The sequence below is a fragment of the Pelmatolapia mariae genome, linkage group LG16_19 (genome assembly GCF_036321145.2).
Source record: "Pelmatolapia mariae isolate MD_Pm_ZW linkage group LG16_19, Pm_UMD_F_2, whole genome shotgun sequence".
NCBI lineage: Eukaryota > Metazoa > Chordata > Actinopteri > Cichliformes > Cichlidae > Pelmatolapia > Pelmatolapia mariae.
The window spans coordinates 40,457,050-40,477,417 of NC_086241.1; the positions used below are offsets into that span (position 1 = coordinate 40,457,050).

General features: G+C 39.8%; 1 protein-coding gene across 2 annotated transcripts; it reads left to right on the forward strand.

The window, feature by feature from the left end:
- The first annotated feature begins 11,526 nt into the window (after positions 1-11,526).
- Positions 11,527-19,768, forward strand: LOC134646060 (glucosamine-6-phosphate isomerase 2). Of its 2 annotated transcripts, XM_063499745.1 has the most exons (7): positions 11,527-11,642; positions 12,000-12,138; positions 12,230-12,331; positions 13,896-14,078; positions 16,372-16,556; positions 17,921-18,095; positions 18,599-19,768. In XM_063499745.1, exons 2-7 carry the CDS (start codon positions 12,015-12,017, stop codon positions 18,655-18,657), a joined length of 828 nt encoding a protein of 275 aa, XP_063355815.1. In that variant the 5' UTR covers positions 11,527-11,642; positions 12,000-12,014; the 3' UTR covers positions 18,658-19,768. The 2 variants fall into 2 exon arrangements, with proteins under 2 accessions (XP_063355815.1, XP_063355816.1); XM_063499746.1 differs by lacking the exon at positions 11,527-11,642 and having other exon boundaries at positions 11,649-12,138.
- The last annotated feature ends 600 nt before the right edge of the window (positions 19,769-20,368 follow it).

Consider the following 20,368-nt stretch of genomic DNA (forward strand, 5'->3'; position numbering starts at 1 on the left):
AGAGCCTTCAGGAAACTCCAATCAAACCATGAGGCCCTGTTTTGTAGAAGGAGTTTTCAATCAAATTTTCCAAAAAATATTCAAACAATAGTGGTGTTAAACACTGTTTTCATTTGGAGTGAGAGATCAGAAGATTTGTTACTTTGAAGCAGGGACTCTACAGGGTGGGCCATTTATATGGATACACCGTAATAACATGGGAATGGTTGGTGATATTAAAGTCCTGTTTGTGGCACATTAGTATATGTGAGGGGGCAAACTCCTCAAGATGGGTGGTGACCATGGTGGCCATTTAGAAGTCGGCCATCTTGGATACAACTTTTGTTTTTTCAATAGGAAGAGGGCCATGTGCAGTGTTGGGTAAGTTACTTTAAATTAGTAACTTAGTTACATTACTAGTTACTTCTCTAAAAAAGTAACTCAGTTACTTCAAGTTACTCGTTACTTTCAAAGTAACTAGTTACTAGGGAAAGTAACTTTGGTTTTACTCAGAATTCTCTTGTTAATGTGTTGCTTCCGTAACTGGATACCCAGCAAGATTGCCAGTCTTCTAGCTTGCTTACTTGCCACAAGTGCACTGTGCCACCTACCAATAGAAAGGAAAAAATAATGTGCACATTTCCACGAGAGAAATCCCACGCCTGGACCGTCGTTGACCGCCGCCATGATTCTAGCCTGCTTTTTACATCCAACACAAAAACTGCAGTCGTGGTGCTTTTGATTGTACTCAGAACTTGGAAATTCTGCCTTCTGAATAGGAAGATGTAGGTAACACCAGGCTGCAGATGAGCTGCATACAGAGCTGGACTGGGACAAAAAAATCGTCCCGGGCATTTTGACTAGAGACCGGCCCACCATTATAGGAAAAATCATAAAGCCTTTGAATGAAAACAAACACTGTTGTGACAGTGATGTACACTGTTCTGATGGTATATATGTATCAATCTATCAATTGTTTGTTGTAAGACTCAGATAATTCTTTTTTTAAAAGCGAGACATTTTAAATGAGAATAATAAAGAAAAGTATTTCCTTGTCCCCCCCTTTCCCTGTTAATGCCCTACCTGGCCCCCTGGCAAAACTTTGCTAGATCCGCCCCTGCACAGTTACCAGCTGTCAGCTACTTAGAAAAGGATGCTGGTGTTATTTGTCTCTCAGAAACAGCTCATAACTTCCCTTCAACTCATTCATGTCACCTAAAAGGTAAACCTGTTTCTCCATCACCTGTTCAGCTCTGATGATTCAGTAAGGACATCTCCTGGTTTCATCTTCATGTTTTCCTCTCACCAGATAACCAAACTGATATCATGACCAGCAGCTTTACAGCTGTGGCTCCAGCAAACATCAGCTGATACTAGAAATTAATATTAAATAAATTCTAACAACAGCTGATCAAGCTTAAACGTGCTGCTGTTGTTTAGCACAACATCCGGCGGTTTCCTCTTTCTGGCGCAAAGTGGGCGATAAATAAACAAGAGAGAAAAGCCGATCAGCTGATCATTGATCAGTTTCGTGATTGAAGTAGAAACGGGAGAGAATGAGAGAAGAAGAGGCAGCTGTGCAGCTCCAGCTTTGTGTCTTTTTCATTGTAGCTGAAGTCCGGGACAAACTGTGTTCCTTTTCACCTCAATACGAAACGCGTAATATTTTCTCTGAATACCAGACGATTCTGTTTTTTAGGGGACGGTTGGCAACTCTAATAATTAACCGTATGAACAAAATAAAGTTCAACATCAGTAACATAGCACCCACCCAGCTGTATAGAAACTCCGTCATGCTAGCTAGCACGCAGTATGAAAATGTCAGCATACCGAAAATAAACTCCACCTAAACTTGGTTTATATCTGACTCCGATAGACTGCAGGTCATAACTTCTTACCTGAAGTTCAGTTCACCTGACACGCGGACCGGCGGCCGCTTCGGGTCTCTCCTCTTGCCTCCCTTTTCCTTCATCCACCTGCTGCTTCCACCACTTGCTAATGTTACTGAATCTGTGGAAGCTCCGCGATATCCACCACACGAAGTAACGAATAACGAGCCTATCTAAATCCCAGTAACGAGTAACGCGTTCCTGGTTGTGGCATAATAACTAGTTACCGTGCTCGTTACCACAATAATAACGTAGTTACTGTAACGCGTTACTTAATAACGCGTTAGTCCCAACACTGGCCATGTGACACATCAAACTTATTGGTAATGTCACAAGAAAAACAATGGTGTGCTTGGTTTCAACGTAACTTTATTCTTTCATGAGTTATTTACAAGTTTCTCTTTGTTCACAGCCATTGACATGTCGAAGAGGTTAATACGTGAGGAGCGGATCGAAATTGTGTTGATATCTGGTGAACGCAGTAACCGGGTCATTGCAGCAGATTTCAATGCAAGACACCCTACGAGACCACCCATCTCCCATGCTACAGTTAGCAAACTGCTTGCTAAGTTTCGTGAAACTGGTTCAGTGTTGGATTTGCCAAAATGTGGACGCAAGAAAACTGTCACTAACAAAGAAACATCAGTGGCTGTCCTAGCTTCATTCAGCAAGAGCCCACAGCGTAGCACTCGCCGCATGTCACTGGAGAGTGGCATTAGTCGAACATCCCTTCGGCGGATATTAGCTACTCACAAATGGCACCCTTACAAACTCCAGCTACTGCAGCATCTCAACGAGGATGACCCAGATTGGCGCACAGAATTTGCAGAATGGGCTAAACAAAAATTGGAACAGGACCCTCAGTTCACGCAGAAGATTTTGTTCAGTGATGAGGCAAACTTTTATGTGAATGGTGAAGTTAACAAACAAAACCACCGCTATTGGTCTGACACTAACCCACATTGGATGGATCCCTCCAAGACTGTTGGAACAACAAAAGTGATGGTTTGGTGTGGTATATGGGGTACAACGATAGTGGGTCCATTCTTCATCAATGGAAACCTCAAGGCCACTGGATATTTGAAATTGCTACATGATGATGTGTTTCCCTCTTTATGCACTGAAGCTGGCACGTTCCCTGAGTTTTTCCAGCAAGATGGTGCACCACCACATTATGGGTGCCAGGTCCGAGCATTCCTAGATGAACAGTTTCCTGGAAAGTGGATTGGTCGTCGTGGGCCAGTTGAATGGCCCCCAAGGTCTCCCGATCTGACCCCCTTAGACTTTTATCTTTGGGGTCATCTGAAGGCAATTGTCTATGGTGTGAAGACACGAGATGTGCAGCACCTGAAACTACGGATACAGGATGCCTGTGCTGGAATTTCTCCTGCGGTGTTGCTATCAGTGTGTGAAGAGTGGGAGAAGAGGGTTGCATTGACAATCCAACACAATGGGCAGCACATTGAACACATTTTATAAGTTGTCAGAAACTTGTAAATAACTCATGAAAGAATAAAGTTATGTTGAAACCAAGCACACCATTGTTTTTCTTGTGACATTACCAATAAGTTTGATGTGTCACATGGCCCTCTTCCTATTGAAAAAACAAAAGTTGTATCCAAGCCGACTTCTAAATGGCCGCCATGGTCACCACCCATCTTGAGGAGTTTGCCCCCTCACATATACTAATGTGCCACAAACAGGACTTTAATATCACCAACCATTCCCATGTTATTACGGTGTATCCATATAAATGGCCCACCCTGTACAATGATTTGTGTGTAACGTTTGAGGACTAACAAATGCATACACCAATGCACACGAAAATACAAAGCAATCTGACTACACATAAAACTATTTTACAAACGTGTACATCCAAACCTGAAAAAGATTGTGATTATTTACGGAAAATATTATAAAGTTCAGCTTCACAAATCATATTGTCTTTCAAAAACCTTTTTTACATACAAATGTCTAAGACTACATGGAATATTCCTCTCGTTCAATTACACAACCTTAAATACGTGTGTGGTCTATGGCTGATATAGACCACATCACATGCCCACATGGGCTTTTGAGACAAATTTCACAGTGCCAGCTTCAAACAGATCCACAAAGGTAACCTATGTCCACGTCCATGTGTAAATACAGAGGAATACAGAGGAAGCCCATGTGTCCCAGTTTTATATGTGACCCCAGCAGATAGCTACCCCTCCCTGACTCTGGATCTGCCAGAGGTTTCTTCCTGTTAAAAGGGAGCTTTTCTTTGTGTTGCCAACTTTTTGTTGTTATTTTTTCATTTGTATGATATATATGCCTTGCAGTTAACAGGTCCATGAGGCAACTGATGTTGAGAGTTGGCTGTTAAATATAATCGGCTGTTTAGTTTAGATAGATTTGGGATTTGAGGGGCAGATACACTGATCAAGTACGATCAGTGTTATATTAGGGATCTGTAGTATATGATTCAGCAGTAAACACAAGTCTGTTAAAGTTAAGCTTCCCCATCTTCCCCACAATGCGTTGTGCAGCGTCTTTACCTGACAATATAAAGGCCTGTTAAGTTGTGATTTAGTGCTCTATAAATCACATTTTTTGAGAATGTCTGAATGTCATATGGCTAACCAGATGTTTGGCCAACCGTTCACAATAATTTTTCAGTCATATTTTAATGCCCCCTGTTAACAGTGGTATGAAATCTCTTTACCTTGATTGTATGGTTGGAGTACCCCAAGGCTCCTTACTTGAACCACTTTTATTTTCTTTATAATGATTTACCAAATGTTTGTCAGAACATTATGTTAAATTTGGACCACAACATTCAACATATTAAATGTAAATATTAAATTTAAAAATAAAAAGTCACTGTCTGCTCATGCCTGTTCATTTATCTATTCTTCTGTTATTAATATTTTTAGGAATAGGTGTTTTTTGTTTTTTTTTTTAAATTCAGAGATATATGATCATCACAGCCACTACAAACACATGCTTAATAGAACAGGATGCTGGACATTAAACAGAATATAAAGTGTTCTAAATGTGCTCCAGCTGGTGGCGGTAATGCACCAGTTCAACTGTGTGTCAACGGCCAGTTAACAGCACGAAGAAGAAGAAGACGACGAAGAAGAGCTGCTGTTTTGCTGAGAAGAAACCAACGCATTTCGTAGCCATTATTCGTCAACATGCCTGGAGTTCTAGGAGTGATTGCCCGCCGTGCTACTCCTGTCCTGAGGGGACACGTCGTGGCTCAGAGAGCCAGCATCTACACTAGACCACCGAAGGAAAAGATCGGTTCCTTTGTAAGTCTGATCCATCGGCGAACTACATTTGATATGTCGCGCTTAAATGTGTTAGAGTTAGCAGCTATGGTTTGTCCTTGGCTGACGAGGTCACTGTCTGTGCAGAGGTCGGAGTTTAAAGTATTTTTTTGTTCTGACTGTAAGTGGGGTTTTTAATATAATAAACTGATCTAAGTCTCTATAATGTCAGAGACGCCAGGGTATAACGTTCCCCCCGGTACATGGGGGGCTTTGGTGTCGCGCTTTGACGTGCTGTAGGCCGGTCGTGCGCCTCAATTTTTGTAACCTTGCGCGGATCTCGTGGAAGGCGCGGCCGGTTTTAAGGTGTCGTTTCTGTCAGTTTGAGCAAGTGTGTATAAGGTCGGAGACTATCATATTGTGTAGAGGGAGATGTTACAACCTAATACAAGCTTGAGACTCGTTTTCTTTTCAAGAAACTTTGAAGTAAACTTTCATCTTTTTTAAATCTTTCTGCTCATTTCAACTTGCGACGAGGCTGTTTTTATGTTCACCGCCGAAAATTATATCAACTGCTGGCCCCAGTATACCCGAAGTAATGGGGCCATTAAGGCCGTTGTAGTAGTCATTTCGCTTATCGCAGCAACCTTGTTTGACAGACACTTATACCTGCCATTAAAGCGCAGGAAACCACTGCAGTATCCTCCTGAACGATAGGTGTCGCTACCCAGACAATATCGCCACATAAGCGCTGATATAGGAGGAGATGAAACCAACACTTTCGAGTGATTTTTGCAATGTTTCACAAACTCAAGTTTTCAAACTACTGAAACATCTTCCTCTGTTCATCTGTATGTCAGAGCTTCTGAGCTGAATTAGCATAAAACCTCTGGGGTCAAGGGTTTTGACTACTTTTGATTTTACCTTCTATTGACTTTTCCTTGTTTGGTATCATTATTTTCGGTACAACTGCATGTCTGAATTTACCTGCAGGATACCGGCCCTCGAGGACTGTAGTTGCCCACCCTCGTTTTAGAATAAAACACATCGATAAAAATTTTGTGTTGAAAATTTTTTACAGTCGACGACATTGATTATGGCGTTGCAGCCCTAATGTCTGGTTTCAGACCAATCTTTAAGTCTGTCCAAACTCCGCTTCAGGTCCCAAAATCAAACGAACACTGCAGCATCACTGAGAGTTACAAACTGTCTAAATTCTTTCATCTTTAATAAAATGATCAGCTTTGCTGCTTTACCAGGTGTAACAATTAAGTTTAACATCCAGGCATCCATGAAAACAGAATTTATTACATTTAACGGAGTTAGAAGTTAGCAGGAAGTTAGCTCGCTAGTTTCCACCTAAGCATGATATAGCATGTTCTGACTGAGAGATTTCTGAAACATTCAAACTTACAGCTCTGCTATCACTTCCAACATAAATGAAGACAGAAAACTAAACAGCAGTGATGTTTTTAGGGTTACTGAAGTTGAGCTAGCTGATATATAATGATGTACTACGTGATCGCTAGCTACACAGCTATGTTAGCACAATATAAATCCATTAGCACAGTGAAGCTGGAGGATGAACGCTATGCTATGAGATGCCATGTTGAATTTCTAGCGACCAGTATGAGAATGATAACACCAAATTTAACAAACCTGCTCCCCAATCACACCTCAGAACATGTAACGCTAATGAGTCACATGACAAAGGGGAGGAAAAATGGCTAAATAGGGGCAATTTGGACATTCTCCCTTAGGGGTATACTCACTTTTGTTGCCAGCAATTAAGACATTAATGGCTGTGTGATGAGTAATTTTGAGGGACATCAAATTTACACTGTTATACAAGCTGTACACTGATTACTTTACATTCTATCAAAGCTCATATCTTCAGTGATGTCCCATGAGAAGATTTAATCAAATATCTACAAAAATGTGAGGGGTGTACTCACTTTTGTGAAATACTGTACAACTCCATAAGGCCCCACTCCTTCTCGACTCGCTGACTGCAGCTATCGATTACTTTAGTGTTCGAGTAATCTATTGGTTATTCCATTGATTAATTGAGTAATGGGATAGGACATACTTTTTACTTGTGACGTGAGCAAAAAATAAATAAATTCAAATTAGAAAAAAATGGGTCTTCCAGAATGAACTGCTCATTGGTTTCCATTATAGAAATTGCAGTGTTGAAACATTTAACTGCATACTACATTTGTCAGAAAAACAAAACTTTTTGAGTGTATGTGCTGTAGTGAAATTACTTTTTTTTTTTTTTTTTTTTTTTTTTTTTTTTTAAGAAAACATTTTCCTAAATGCAAAAATGTATAAACAGTCAAAGTCAAATAAAATTGAGACATTGGCATGCTACAGAGCTGTGTGTGAAGCATCAAAGAATTTGAGGGGGTTTTTTAATAGTTGAATTGTTTAAGTTACTCGATGAATTGTTGCAGGCCCCCCTTAAAACAAAAAAACAAAAAAAAAACAAAAGCTTTTGTGTGTGGGTTCACAGCTGACAATGTGCCCTCTCTTTCACCTTCTGATGTCCAGGAAACTGCTGTTGGACTGGGTATGTTCTCCCTGATCATCCTGGGACCATCGGGGTGGATCCTGGCCCATCTGGAGGACTACAAGAAGAAAGAGTAGCATGGACATTTTAAGCGTTTATTTGGCATGTTCAATGTCTGTGTCCAGTGACAACTTGGGACCATCACCTTTATTCTAACTGCAGAGACGCTTATGGAACAAGTTTTACCGTTTAACTCTTCTACCTCTCTGACAGTTCCACTCCACATCCTAAACACAGAGCAACTTCCCCCAAGATTGTCTCTGATGCATTGAGTTCATGGATATCTGTTGGCATTCCTCACAAGAAGTATGTTACAGAATTAAATTATAAATGACAGTTACTGTTTCTGTGTATTTGTTCATTTTTGATAAAGGTTTTACCTTATCTTTAAAAAAAATGGAAAATATATAAGACTAGTGTATATTTTTGTGAGTGGGGTGTTTCCCACCTACTCTGGGGGTAAAAAGAAATCCTGTCACGAAATCTAAAAAAAAAAAAAAGGTATGAAAAGTGCTTCAGTTTTACTACGCCTTAAACATGAGCAATGAGAGGTTTGTGAAAGAACTTTTACCTAACCTTAATTTATCCCAAATACTTCTATAAAAACTCCTTACACTGATAAATTCTGTCATGTTGTATAATACTTCATGATTACAGGTTTTATTAGAGTGGAATCTTTTAAGTTTTAGTGGCTTCTAAAGAGAAGTCAACAGATGTTTCCTCAGATTATTTGAATTACAGAACTGATCAGTGGTTAGTCCAAGTTTCACTTTAGCACAAACATGTTTTACCTGGAAAAAAACACATTTGTCGCTTTAGAAGTCTGCAAGAAGTTTGTTCTGTAACATGGTTATCAGTCAGATGGGATATATAGTTGGGGGATCTCCTGCTGAATTTCACTTAAAAAGAAATGATAATTTTTATAGTTGTGATTTAGTGGAAAGAAAATGTCAACCAAAAGTCCAGAAAAACACTCAAAACGTATCCACTGATTTGCGTATCATCAAATGAAATGACTATTTTATTCCCCAACAACCCTGTCAGTTCTGGCTCGCAGTGATGGGCACACAGACCATAATCAATCAGTTACAGATGTTCCTGATCTCGACTAATTATTATGAAGCACACCACTCCACAGAATCAATTCCTTCCATTCCACACGCCTCTGTGTGTCCAACGATGTAATTGATATGCGACACAAAAGCTCCAACCAAGGTGCACGTTGAAGCAAGAAAATACCTGCTGCTCGGTCTGTTGCTTTTCAGCAGACTCAGACCACGGCAATGTTTTTTGTAGCAGTTTCCCTCGTTGCCAGGTTTCAAAAAAATGGTTTTAATTTTCGTGAACAAGGCGCTCTCGTGACTCATCGAATGATGTTACGGACTAGCCAATTGGTGGCATGCCGTGTGACGAACTCACATTTTAGTACCTGCTCGGGTAGCTTGGAACCCTGGCCCAGCAGGTACTAAAGAAGTACCTGGTACTATGACCTAATGAAAAATTGTCCCTGTCCAGGCCTGGCTGAAGATGCAGGACAAGTTCATCCTACTAAAACAGATATGGCCATGTACTGTTAAGTCTTTGATGAAAACCTCCTTCCCTCAGCCAGAAGACTGAAGATGGCTCTTCCAGCATGACGATGAATCAAATTATAGTGCCAAGGCAACAAAGGAGAAGCACTTTAAGGTAATGGAGCGGTCAAGCCAGTCTCTTAAAGGGCACATGAAACACACAAAGGCCAATATACACCGAGCCCTGCTAGAAATGACTCTGTCTGTCAAGCTTAGATTTTTAAAAACATGTTCAGCGCCATCTTCTGTCAGTACGGAACGTCACATCATGTGGTTGGTTGTGGTAATAGATTAGTTTATGTTAGCTAACTAGTGATAGGATCGATAACTAACAAGACTAAAATCAGTTTAAGGGGATCACATTCATGGTGCACCTGACTGCAACGGTGAGTTTTATGTTAAGAAAACAAGGATATACTGCCCACTGTCACTGTCTGTTTAAATGGTACATACAGCACTTTTGTATTCTCCCAGAGCACTAAAAGTATTTTCTACAACATGCCACAGTCACTTTCTTCAGCTTTAAGTGCTTACTAGCTAACATTCACACTCTGATGGATGCATCAGAGAGCAACTTGGGGTTAGTATCTTGCCCAAAGATCTTTGGTACACAGACTGGGGGAGCCAGGGATTGAACCGCCAACCTTCTGATCAGTAGATGACCAGCTTGACCTGCCAAATGGCTGTTAGTTGTTTGGCTAGTTGGACTCAAACAGGAAACTCCAACTGTTAGTTGTAATGTTGGGGTTTGTAAAGCACTTTATAAATGAGGACTGTGTAGAAGAGAGCCTTTCTAAGTGTAGCGTTTCATGTCCTCTTTAACCTTAAAAAAAGCTGTGGAGGAGTTGGCCAAAATGCCTCCTGAGATCTGTGCAAACCTGGTGATCAACAACAAGATCACAAACATCTTACCACTGTTCTCGCTAACAAGCTGTCCTGCACCAAGTACTAAGTTATGTTTTGTGATTAAAGCACTTAATTCACTCAATGACATATGAATCAATTTATAAATTCTATGTAACCTGTGTTTTTTGTGAGTGTGTGATTTTTAGTTGATATAATTTCTCTCTCCATTAAAATGAAACTCCCATCAAAATGAGAGATTCTTCATTAATTAGTGTGTGCTCTGTATGCACTCACATAAAAGAGGGCATTTGATGCACCATTTAACTCTTCAGCACAAAGTGGATTAATTGTGTTCTGAGTACTAACAGACATTGCTAGATAAACCAAAAGCATAAAAAATAACAGCAAAATGCAACACACCTTTGTGTGTGTGAGTGTGTCCAAACCTATGACTGTACTGTACGTGGTTGTGGACAGATGGCTACAAAATCTCCATGTACACAAAGTAGTATTTTACTGTATCCCATTTATGTAAATCTAAATTTGGTCTCATGTTTTGCGTAAGCCAGTGTGCTCAGCCATTCACTCTGCTTGATGTCAGTGCTGGATGCTACTATTTAAATGTGAAATCAATTAGTGGAACCACAAGTTGTGTTTTTTTCTTCTCATTGTTTCTGTTGAGTGTAGTAGTTTACTCATTCAGTGTCTCCTAAGTTTGATGCTAGGAGAGGGAACAAAGCCCCTGGGTTGGGGGTTGTGTAAGTCCAAGCAGGTCTAAAAATCTGCCAAATGGCTCATGTGAAAGTTGTTCTTATTCTTTCTATGGAGAATTATTTCTTAGCTTTATTGTAATTAATAAAGATATAGTAGAAGAATTCTTGAAAACAAACTTTGTCTTATTGGTCTAACGAGTACTTCCAGGTGATGTTAAAGAATTACCTCGAGCTAACATAATGGTCACACAACAGTGAAAAAAATCCAACCACCTGGGGACCGTATAAATGTGGAGGGTTGCATCAGAACAGTTATTCAGTGTCAGATTTTTGCCAAATGGAAAATTCAGATCATCAACAATAAATGGTAAATGGCCTGTATTTGTATAGCGCTTTACTCAGTCCCTAAGGACCCCAAAGCGCTTTACACTACATTCAGTCATCCACCCATTCACACACTGGTGATGGCAAGCTACATTGTAACCACAGCTGCCCTGGGGCGCACTGACAATGTGATGTTGGATTTTCGAGGCCCAGGTAAACACGGACTGTCACTAGTGCTGTTGAGCAGCAGGGTAGAAGATCCACTGAGGCAACGCCTGAGAAGTCAAAGGAAGAAGATGGTGTTGAGAAAAGACTGCCAGCACTATTCAGTGTAAGAAGAATATTCAATTTTGTAATACTACTGCTAATGTTTCGACATAACATGTTTTGGTCCACGCGGACTTCCATATGTTCCACACGTATCAGCTGACGGGCAGATGATCACGTGACGATCACCTGCTTCCTGATCAGCCAAACGACAGATTTTGCAGGTAACCTGTGTTATCGCTCTAATGTTAGACTCATGTTAACTACGGATTTGTAATTCCCGATCCTGTGCGGAACATTTCCGAGACTGCAGTATTACGTGTACACACCACTACACGTGAAATATTCCGCTCCGGTCGACTTGCTTCACTTGTTAGCATTAGCAAGTACTTCCGATCATTTACTAAAGTATAGTTTTGGACACTAATGACTGTTTATAATTGGCCCTTTCTGCATAGGAATACAGACAGATTGTTCAGATACAAATATTTATCGGAGGAGGCATTTGAAATAAGCTAAGCGCGCACACTTAGTTGCTAGTTTTTACTTTTCCAACTTGTATTTTTCTCACACACACCCAGTGAGACCTTACTACTATGAGGCTGGTCATTCTCGACGACTATGATCTGGCCAGTGAGTGGGCAGCAAAATACATCCGCAACAGAATAGTCCAGTTTAAGCCTTCTGCTGACAGATTCTTTACTCTGGGCTTGCCAACAGGTGAGTAACAACAATAATGTTGCGAAAAATGAGTCCTGAAATGTGAAGTCTGTGTTTCCCCACTAAGTAGGATTTGTCTCATTTCTCACAGGTAGCACTCCTTATGGCTGTTACCAGAAGTTAATTGAATACTACAGACATGGTGATATTTCATTCAAATATGTGAAAACATTTAACATGGATGAATATGTCGGTGAGTTAAAGGATAACTGACTCAGCTTTTTCCTCAGTATTAGTTGTGTAACTGTAAGTGGGCTCTTTGGAGAAAATGTTTTTGAGGTGGGGCCGTGTACTGGGAGACAAAATCAGAATTTCAGCAGTGTAAAGTAGCAGCTTTGCAGCTGGATCAAGTCTGGTGACCGTGTGTTAACTGTGATTAATGAGCTGCATTAAAGTCAATATGTCACAGTTGACAACAGAAACATAAATGTTACAGCCAGTTTTAAAACAGACCCACAGACGTTTATCATCTTATCAATAGTGTTACAGCCTCACAGGCTCAAATCAGAACTACTTGATTCTCTGTTTTAACCCTCAAACACTTACCTAAAAGCAGATAACACATAAGCGTAAAAGGAAAGGCATCAAAAGAGTTTGTTGCTCTATAAAAAGCTCCCCATAAAGCTAGGATTTCATATTTTTCATCACTGATTGGAGAAAATAGACAAACCGTGGGTTTCTCTTCAGCTCTGTATCCAGACTGATAATGAGTCGGTGCTCTGTTGAGCCAAACATTCCTTTAACCTTAACTAGAAATGACCTTCTTGAAATTCCTCATAAATAAAATTTTAACCATTTGGGGAAAAATATTCATAATTGATACTTACCTATTGATATTTATTTAGACTCTTTCTCTCTGATCACATCCTCCACTGTGTCTGTTAGACCCCATTCCTATAAGACTGCTTAATGCCGCTTACATGCGCAGCACCTATGCCGGGGCCTCGTCTCGGTAGGACGTGCCCGGCCAGAACAACTTATCCAGGAGGCGCCAGCCTTAGCTGTCTCCTTTCGATGTTGTGTAGCAGCTCTACTCTGAACTCCTCCTGAAGGACTGAACTTAACCTGTCGCTAAGGGGAGCCCATTCACCTTTCAGAGAAAGCTAATTTCCTCTGCTTGTATCTGCGATTTCATTCTAATAGTGTTAACAAAAAGATGAGGCACAGATGAACAGATTTATGCAGCTGTCTCCCACCAGATGGCAGGAGACACAATAATTTAGTGGCATTGGGCATCAATTAAAATGTTAACAAATCTCTATATTAGCTTATCTTAATTGGTTCCCTGTTAAATCCAGAATTTAATTTAAAATCCTTCTCCTTTCATACAAAGTCCCATTTTTTTATCTTAAGGACCTCATAGCACCGCATCACCCCAACAGAGCACTTTGCTCTTAGACTGCTTAAATAACCTCATGATCAGGTTATGTGTTCAGCTTAGGTGTCAGTGGTGACTTAGCCAAGTAAAAAGAGACAGTTTCATGACACAGAAACATGCAACTCAAGCTCTGAACTGCTCACTAAACCATTTATTTCTCATTGTAGTCCACCCTTTGGCTTAGCAGGACTAAAATACTCAGTAGCTTTGGGCTAGCAGTAACAGAATGTACTAACATTAGTAAGTTGTATGAAGAGATTTTCATCAAACTGAGTGATCAAGAGTGATACTCTACATGATTAGTTACTTTGAGCTATTTCTTTTTCATTGTGCTTTTCTTACTAATTTCACTCTTAGTAAACACGTTTTTGCTGTTCAGGTCTACCTCGTGCTCATCCGGAGAGTTACCACTCCTACATGTGGAACAATTTCTTCAAGCACATTGACATTGATCCAGCCAACGCTCACATTCTTGATGGAAATGCACAGAACTTGGAGGAAGAGTGTCAGGCTTATGAGCAGAAGATCGCTGAAGCTGGAGGAATCGAGTTGTTTGTTGGAGGTCAGACGTGTGGCTTTTAATATAGATTGCACTGCACAGCAGTGCTGCGTGGTATGCAAACTATTTGTGAAAGTGTTGTGACTGCAGATTGTGGCTGTTTCACTACATTATTATCATTATTGTTGTTGTTTCTATCTCTGCACAAGTGGAGTGGCGTTTTTCTGTTGGGATATTATTAATATAAGTAATACACTAATGGTATACAAAGAATTAAAAGATAAACCCAACAGCTAAAACAATAAAAAATCTATTCTTGGCTTCCTTTTTTTTCGATTTGGAGTTCTAAGCTTTGGCATGACTTAAACTTTGATTAGAAGGAAAACCTGTTAGCTTAGAGTAAACTGTATCTTTGCCACATCTCGTTCCCTGTTATTGTGCAAAGTTGCCTGAACTCAAGGCAGTTGTTCTTTTCTGTGCTTGAGTCGATCACAGACAGCTCCTCATTTGAACTATTTTTTTCGTTTCTTCATCATCCATCAATATTTACTCTTCTTGAATGTAGCACTGTTTATGCTAACGTGCTAGATAGCATTACTTGTGTGCCTAGTGGCCAGATAATTTAATATATGGTCACTGGGCACACCGGCTGTGGCAAACTCTTGTGAATAAGCGAGCAGCCAAAAATAGCTTTATTGTTACAAATGGTTTGGTTTACAAATTCTGTGTTCTATGTTGTTTGCTCTGTTGTTAAATTTGCATTATGTAAGTAAGTAAGGTTTATTTATTAAGTGTTGTATGGTTGAAGCAGTTCAATGATATGTGGAGTCATGTGACCGTGGAGGGCTCTGAAAGGATCACTAAAGTTCGCATGTGTCACATGGTGTCATACTGGACCTTTCAGAGGACCTGGTGAGAAGCCTCGCAGCAGCATTGTGAACCATCTGAAGGCAATCCAAAAATGATTTGCTCAGGCAGAGGAATAACAAATTACAGTGATCAGGGCGAGATGAAAGCATGCGTAATCATTTCTATTTGACTTTGAGACACAACATATTCACAACAGGAAAGATGATGACATCAGCTTTGAACGAGATAGCCAACATGCTTTTCCAAGCCCAGATTTTTCTCAGTGGGGAAAACTGAACATTTTTTATTCCTGTGGGAACAAAGTTATCAGGGGCACAGATCAGAACTTCAGTTTTTTGCGTTTGTTCAAAAACAGATAATTTGCTGTCATCCAGTTCTTTGGGACATGGATGCAGTTTTCAATGATGGATCATTTGGCTATATTCTGGGGTTTAAAAGACGTGACAATTGAATATCATCTGCATAACAATGGTATGAGATGTGTTCAAAGTTAGGATGTGCCCACATGGAAACATGTATAACGTCTGTGTAGGTTCTCAGTTATCCAGGTCATGGCAGTCTAAGGAGCCTGGAAAGACAGCGACTCGGCTTCTTTAAGTTTCTTTAAAAATAAAACTTAAGTCCAGCCGGTTTCTTTCCAAGATCCTTAGACAAGCATATATAATGCGAACAATGACCAGTAGAGAGTCGCAGGGAGGTAAATGGACTGATTCTTCTCCTGAGCTAGAGCCACCGTGAGGAAACAAGGCTCAGTGAGCCCCAGACCCAGGCTTATCCACACACACACAGAAACTGCACAAAGACACATCCTTCCACATCCACCCACCCTCTAAAGTGCGGACGGACAGGTGCCCCCCCCCAGATGCAGCAGCGCCCCCTGCACAGCCATCCCGGCCCCAGACAGGGTTTAGGAAAGTGGGGTGGAAGAAGACCCACCTGCTCTCCTCCCTGCTTGTCTGTTTTAAAAGTGGCCTGTTGGCTGCATGTGTTGGTGTGCCTGAGTGTATGAGGTGTTAAAAGAGAGTGTGATTGAGGGGACAGATGCAACACAAGCATGAGCGCTCGATGCGCCCCTTAAAGCCCTCGGGATCTGAGGTCCACGTAAATGCACTGTACTTTTTTAAAAGAGGGTCAATAACAGTCTGATTAAAATGCATAGGGACACAGCCAGGTGTCAGAGAATGAGTCATTCTCTTATAAACTCAGGGTCAGATGGCGTAAGAGCTTTTTGAACAGTAAGGTTGGCTGATTGTGGCAAATAAAATGTTTGAATTCCCTCGGCCGCTTTAGATGAAATTAGAAAAATATGTAGCCCTCGCATCTTTGACTGTTGTGTTAAAGGAATGAAGTAGTTAGAAAACTATGTGTAAAATTTCACCGTTGCAGCACCTACTACTATGCCATAGGGATCAATTCATTCTTCAAATGATTGTAAACCTTTTCATTTTATGCTCTTTACCACATGCTGTTGAATTTTGTTCTGTAGGTATTGGTCCTGATGGTCACATAGCATTCAACGAGCCTGGCTCCAGTCTGGTTTCCAGAACGAGAGTGAAAACCCTCGCAAAGGACACCATTGTGGCAAATGCTCGTTTCTTTGGCAATGACCTCTCTAAGGTTCCCACAATGGCTCTGACTGTTGGTGTAGGAACTGTCATGGATGCCAAGGAGGTCAGATTAAAAGGCACTTATTTCAGTCCTTTGTTGTCCTGTTTACACACTTTACATGCAAAATATTTGCACCAATTTTACCTCTTGTGTGTGTAAAGGCCTTAAGAAAAGCCAACACGGAGAATTTTGACAGCGAATATTTTAACGGCTGATGTTTATTGAGGCTGTTTCTCTTCTGTAAGGGCTACTCCGTCTCAACTTAAGTTGTAGAACATTTTCTACTCGGCCGTCTCCAGTTTGTACAAAAATGTTATCGTGCAAAAAATTTGAACATAAATAATAAGTGCTGTGAAATTTTAGCTTCATATATCAAATACTTATCAAGATGTACTTTTTGAAAAATGCTCCACTGACCTCCTTTCCAACATTACTATCTCCAAACTTCCAACAAACTACTACAAACTGACGTTTTCACTCGTCTCTCTCACCATTAAAGACGAATCAGGATCTAATTTGGGATAGGTCATTTGGGAAACTGTATTTGCTCAATTCAAGATTACAAAAAGTTGTATCACAAAAACAGTAGTTTAATCAAAACAGCAAAACACATGGAGTTTCTACATGGAACTCTAATTATAACTTAGAGAATGGTTTTGTTACATATTTCATTCCATGTTTTAGAACATTTTCTGTTCTTCACATGCAGAAGTTTGTTTCACAGGGTTCTGAGACCAGTCTCTTTACTTTGATATTATACTTCCCTTAGACCATGGTTTGGCAACCGTCAACATCAGAACAGCCTTTTAGCTCCTCCTACCAAACAGGAGAAGAGCCCCATGGGCCTCGCAAGCCACAGGTCGCTGATCTCTGCCTTAGACAATATTACCAGAACACGGAGGATACATTTTCATTGCTATGTACATAAACTAGTTAAACTATAGGTTTGTAGGCTTGTAATTCATAATCAGACTGTTCTAAAACCTCCATGAAAAACCCTCAGTCGATCCAAAATGCAGTAGCAAGAGTATTATTAGGGAGTCAAACGAGATCACATTTCCCATATTATGTTCCCTGGCTTCCTGTTAAATCCAGAATTGAATTTAAAACCCTTCTTCTGACATAAAATGTCTTGCAGTCAGGCCTTATCTTAAAGAAGCTATATTACCATCCCATCCTGTTTCCTCTCCTATGAGCAAACACTGTTTTCGCTCTAATATTTCGTTTCTTTAGCTTACAATATAAAGTTGCTTGTATTTAATATTGTGCTATCTACTGTACAATATAAAGCGCATTGAGGCGACTTTTGTTGTGATTTGGCGCTATATAAATAAAATTGAATTGAATTGAATAACTATGGTTGTGGCTGCTGCTAAATATAGTCATTTCAGTACAATAAAACTTTAACACACTTTTCCTCTGCTCAGGTGATGATTCTTATCACGGGAGCACACAAAGCCTTTGCTCTCTACAAAGCCATAGAGGAGGGAGTTAACCACATGTGGACAGTATCAGCGTTCCAGCAGCACCCACGCACCATTTTTGTCTGTGATGAGGATGCCACCTTGGAGCTCAGAGTCAAAACTGTCAAATACTTCAAAGGTACCAGTCACTCCTGTTGTGTGTGCCTGTTTGTAATACCTGGTTATTTTTAACTAAAAAGCTACAATGCAGGTAACTGATTAGAAAAATGCTAACTGACTTAAATGTGTACCATAAGTACAGGTATGTGAGCCAAAAGGACTAAAATGTCATACTTAAAGCGATCAAACAATTTAGCTTTAGCTAACAAATGATAAATGGGCTGGTTCTTATGTTTCTCTACCTGACTGCTTTATACAACTTTCCTCATGCAACATATTTAAATATGTTGAAAAATGCAAAAGCTTGTAGAATAAAATCAACAATGTGTGGAAAACCTTAACTAGTACAATTTTTTTAACACACTTGTGTTTAAATTTACAGTTACACAAATAGACTGAGAGCTGCAAACTTATATATTTACTTATATATGCTTAGCATTAGATTAGCATTAGCTTGGATATTTGACAGGCATTCAGTCCACATCCCAGCAGTTTGTTTTACTCTTTTCATTTTTGTTGTAGGTTTAATGCATGTCCATAATAAACTGGTGGACCCAGTGCTCAGCATAAAAGACCAGTAAAGGAGCCAGTGACTAAGGAAGACAACTGAAGGTTGTGACCAATGATTTCTGGATTCAACATCTGTTCCACGTCTGAAGAGCTGGTGTTTGAGTCCTTAACTGTGCATGTTGCTTATTCAGAAACTTACTTTGAATGTTATTCTTTTCAGACTGTTACTGATTATTAGTGAAAGGTCACTGTTCATTTATGTTGCGATGTAGTTATAACACAAGTTTACCTATCCGAGGTGTTTTGTTTAATATTTAACTAATTAAAACTAGTTAATGTTTAACTAGTTTTTTCAGGATTACTTTTTTCCATAAAGTAATGACCATAAACAAAACACCCAAATTTGTTTGGTGGTTGAAGTGAACCTAGACTTTTTGTCTATATTCATTCCCAAAGTAGAAGGCAACAATGTGCGGACAACAGTTCAACAAAAGAAGCAAATGTGATGTGTATGTTGGTCAAATCTTGTCAACCAAATAAACACTGTACATGTAGATATATTTTAGGGTCCTCGTCAATTAATTAAAGAGAGCCTGTTTAATTTGTCTTAACTTTACTTGAAACACATTCTTGTATATGTGCTTCACAATAACTGCTGCTTGACTTTGCTTCATGGATCCTTTTCACTTGGATGTGGCCTTAGAAGGAAAGGGCCTGTTTTGTAGCTGTCCTATTGCCTTATGGCAACTAACTGAAAATGGATATTTATGGATCTAATCTGATTACGCCTCATAGCAGGATTTTACAAATGTCCAAAGCCTTGGGTCGGGCTCATACATCAGTTTTGATTTGGTGGGGATAATTAACAAAAGTGACAAAACATTTTTATCACAGCCCTGATCATTTGACCATATATTCATACATACAAAACTACACATTTATACCTGAACATTGATATCACCATATAGGAAGACAGAATCACAATATAATGTCAGCATATATGTCATGATCTTGGTCTAAGTGGTCTTGTGTACCCCTACCAGACGATGTTCACAGTGATTCTACAGTTGATGTTTACCAGCAGAATAGTGTAATGTAACAAGATGATCAGTTGAACTGAATCTGTGTTTTTTAAGTAAATTTGAAGACTATTTTTTTAAAATGTATTTATTACACCCAAGGTTTTATCACTGATATTGGTTCTGTCTGTTGGACTTTGGGAAACACATAAATAAAATGAAACAATATATGATACACTGCTGCTCTGTCCCTTATAGCCAGTGGTGTCAACCAAAGGGAGAGGAATTTATTGCCTTTGGGAGAGCACTGAAAGAAGAGGACCCCAGACTTATATCTGTAGCTGCCTTTGTTGATTTACATAATTCGTTTAAAGAGCAAACCAGCAAATGACCCAAAAAATGGTGTTAATGGGTCAAAAACACTTGGCCTAGGTGTTGCCAGTGTTGCCCTAACTATAAGCTAAAACTATAAGTTTTAAACCTAATCTTAAAAGTAAAGAGGGTGTCTCTTCCTCTGAATCCAACTTTTAAATATGCTAGCAACCACAAGTAAGAGGCCAACAAGTGCTCAGCATCTCTGGGAACTCCTTCAAGACTGTTGGAAAACCATTTCAGGTGACGAAATCATGAAGCTCATCAAGAGAATGCCAAGAGTGTGCAAAGCAGGAATCAAAGCAAAAGAATCTAAAATATGAAGCATGTTTTGAGTTATTTCACACTTTTTTGTTTACTGCATAATTCCACATGGGTTCATTCATAGTTT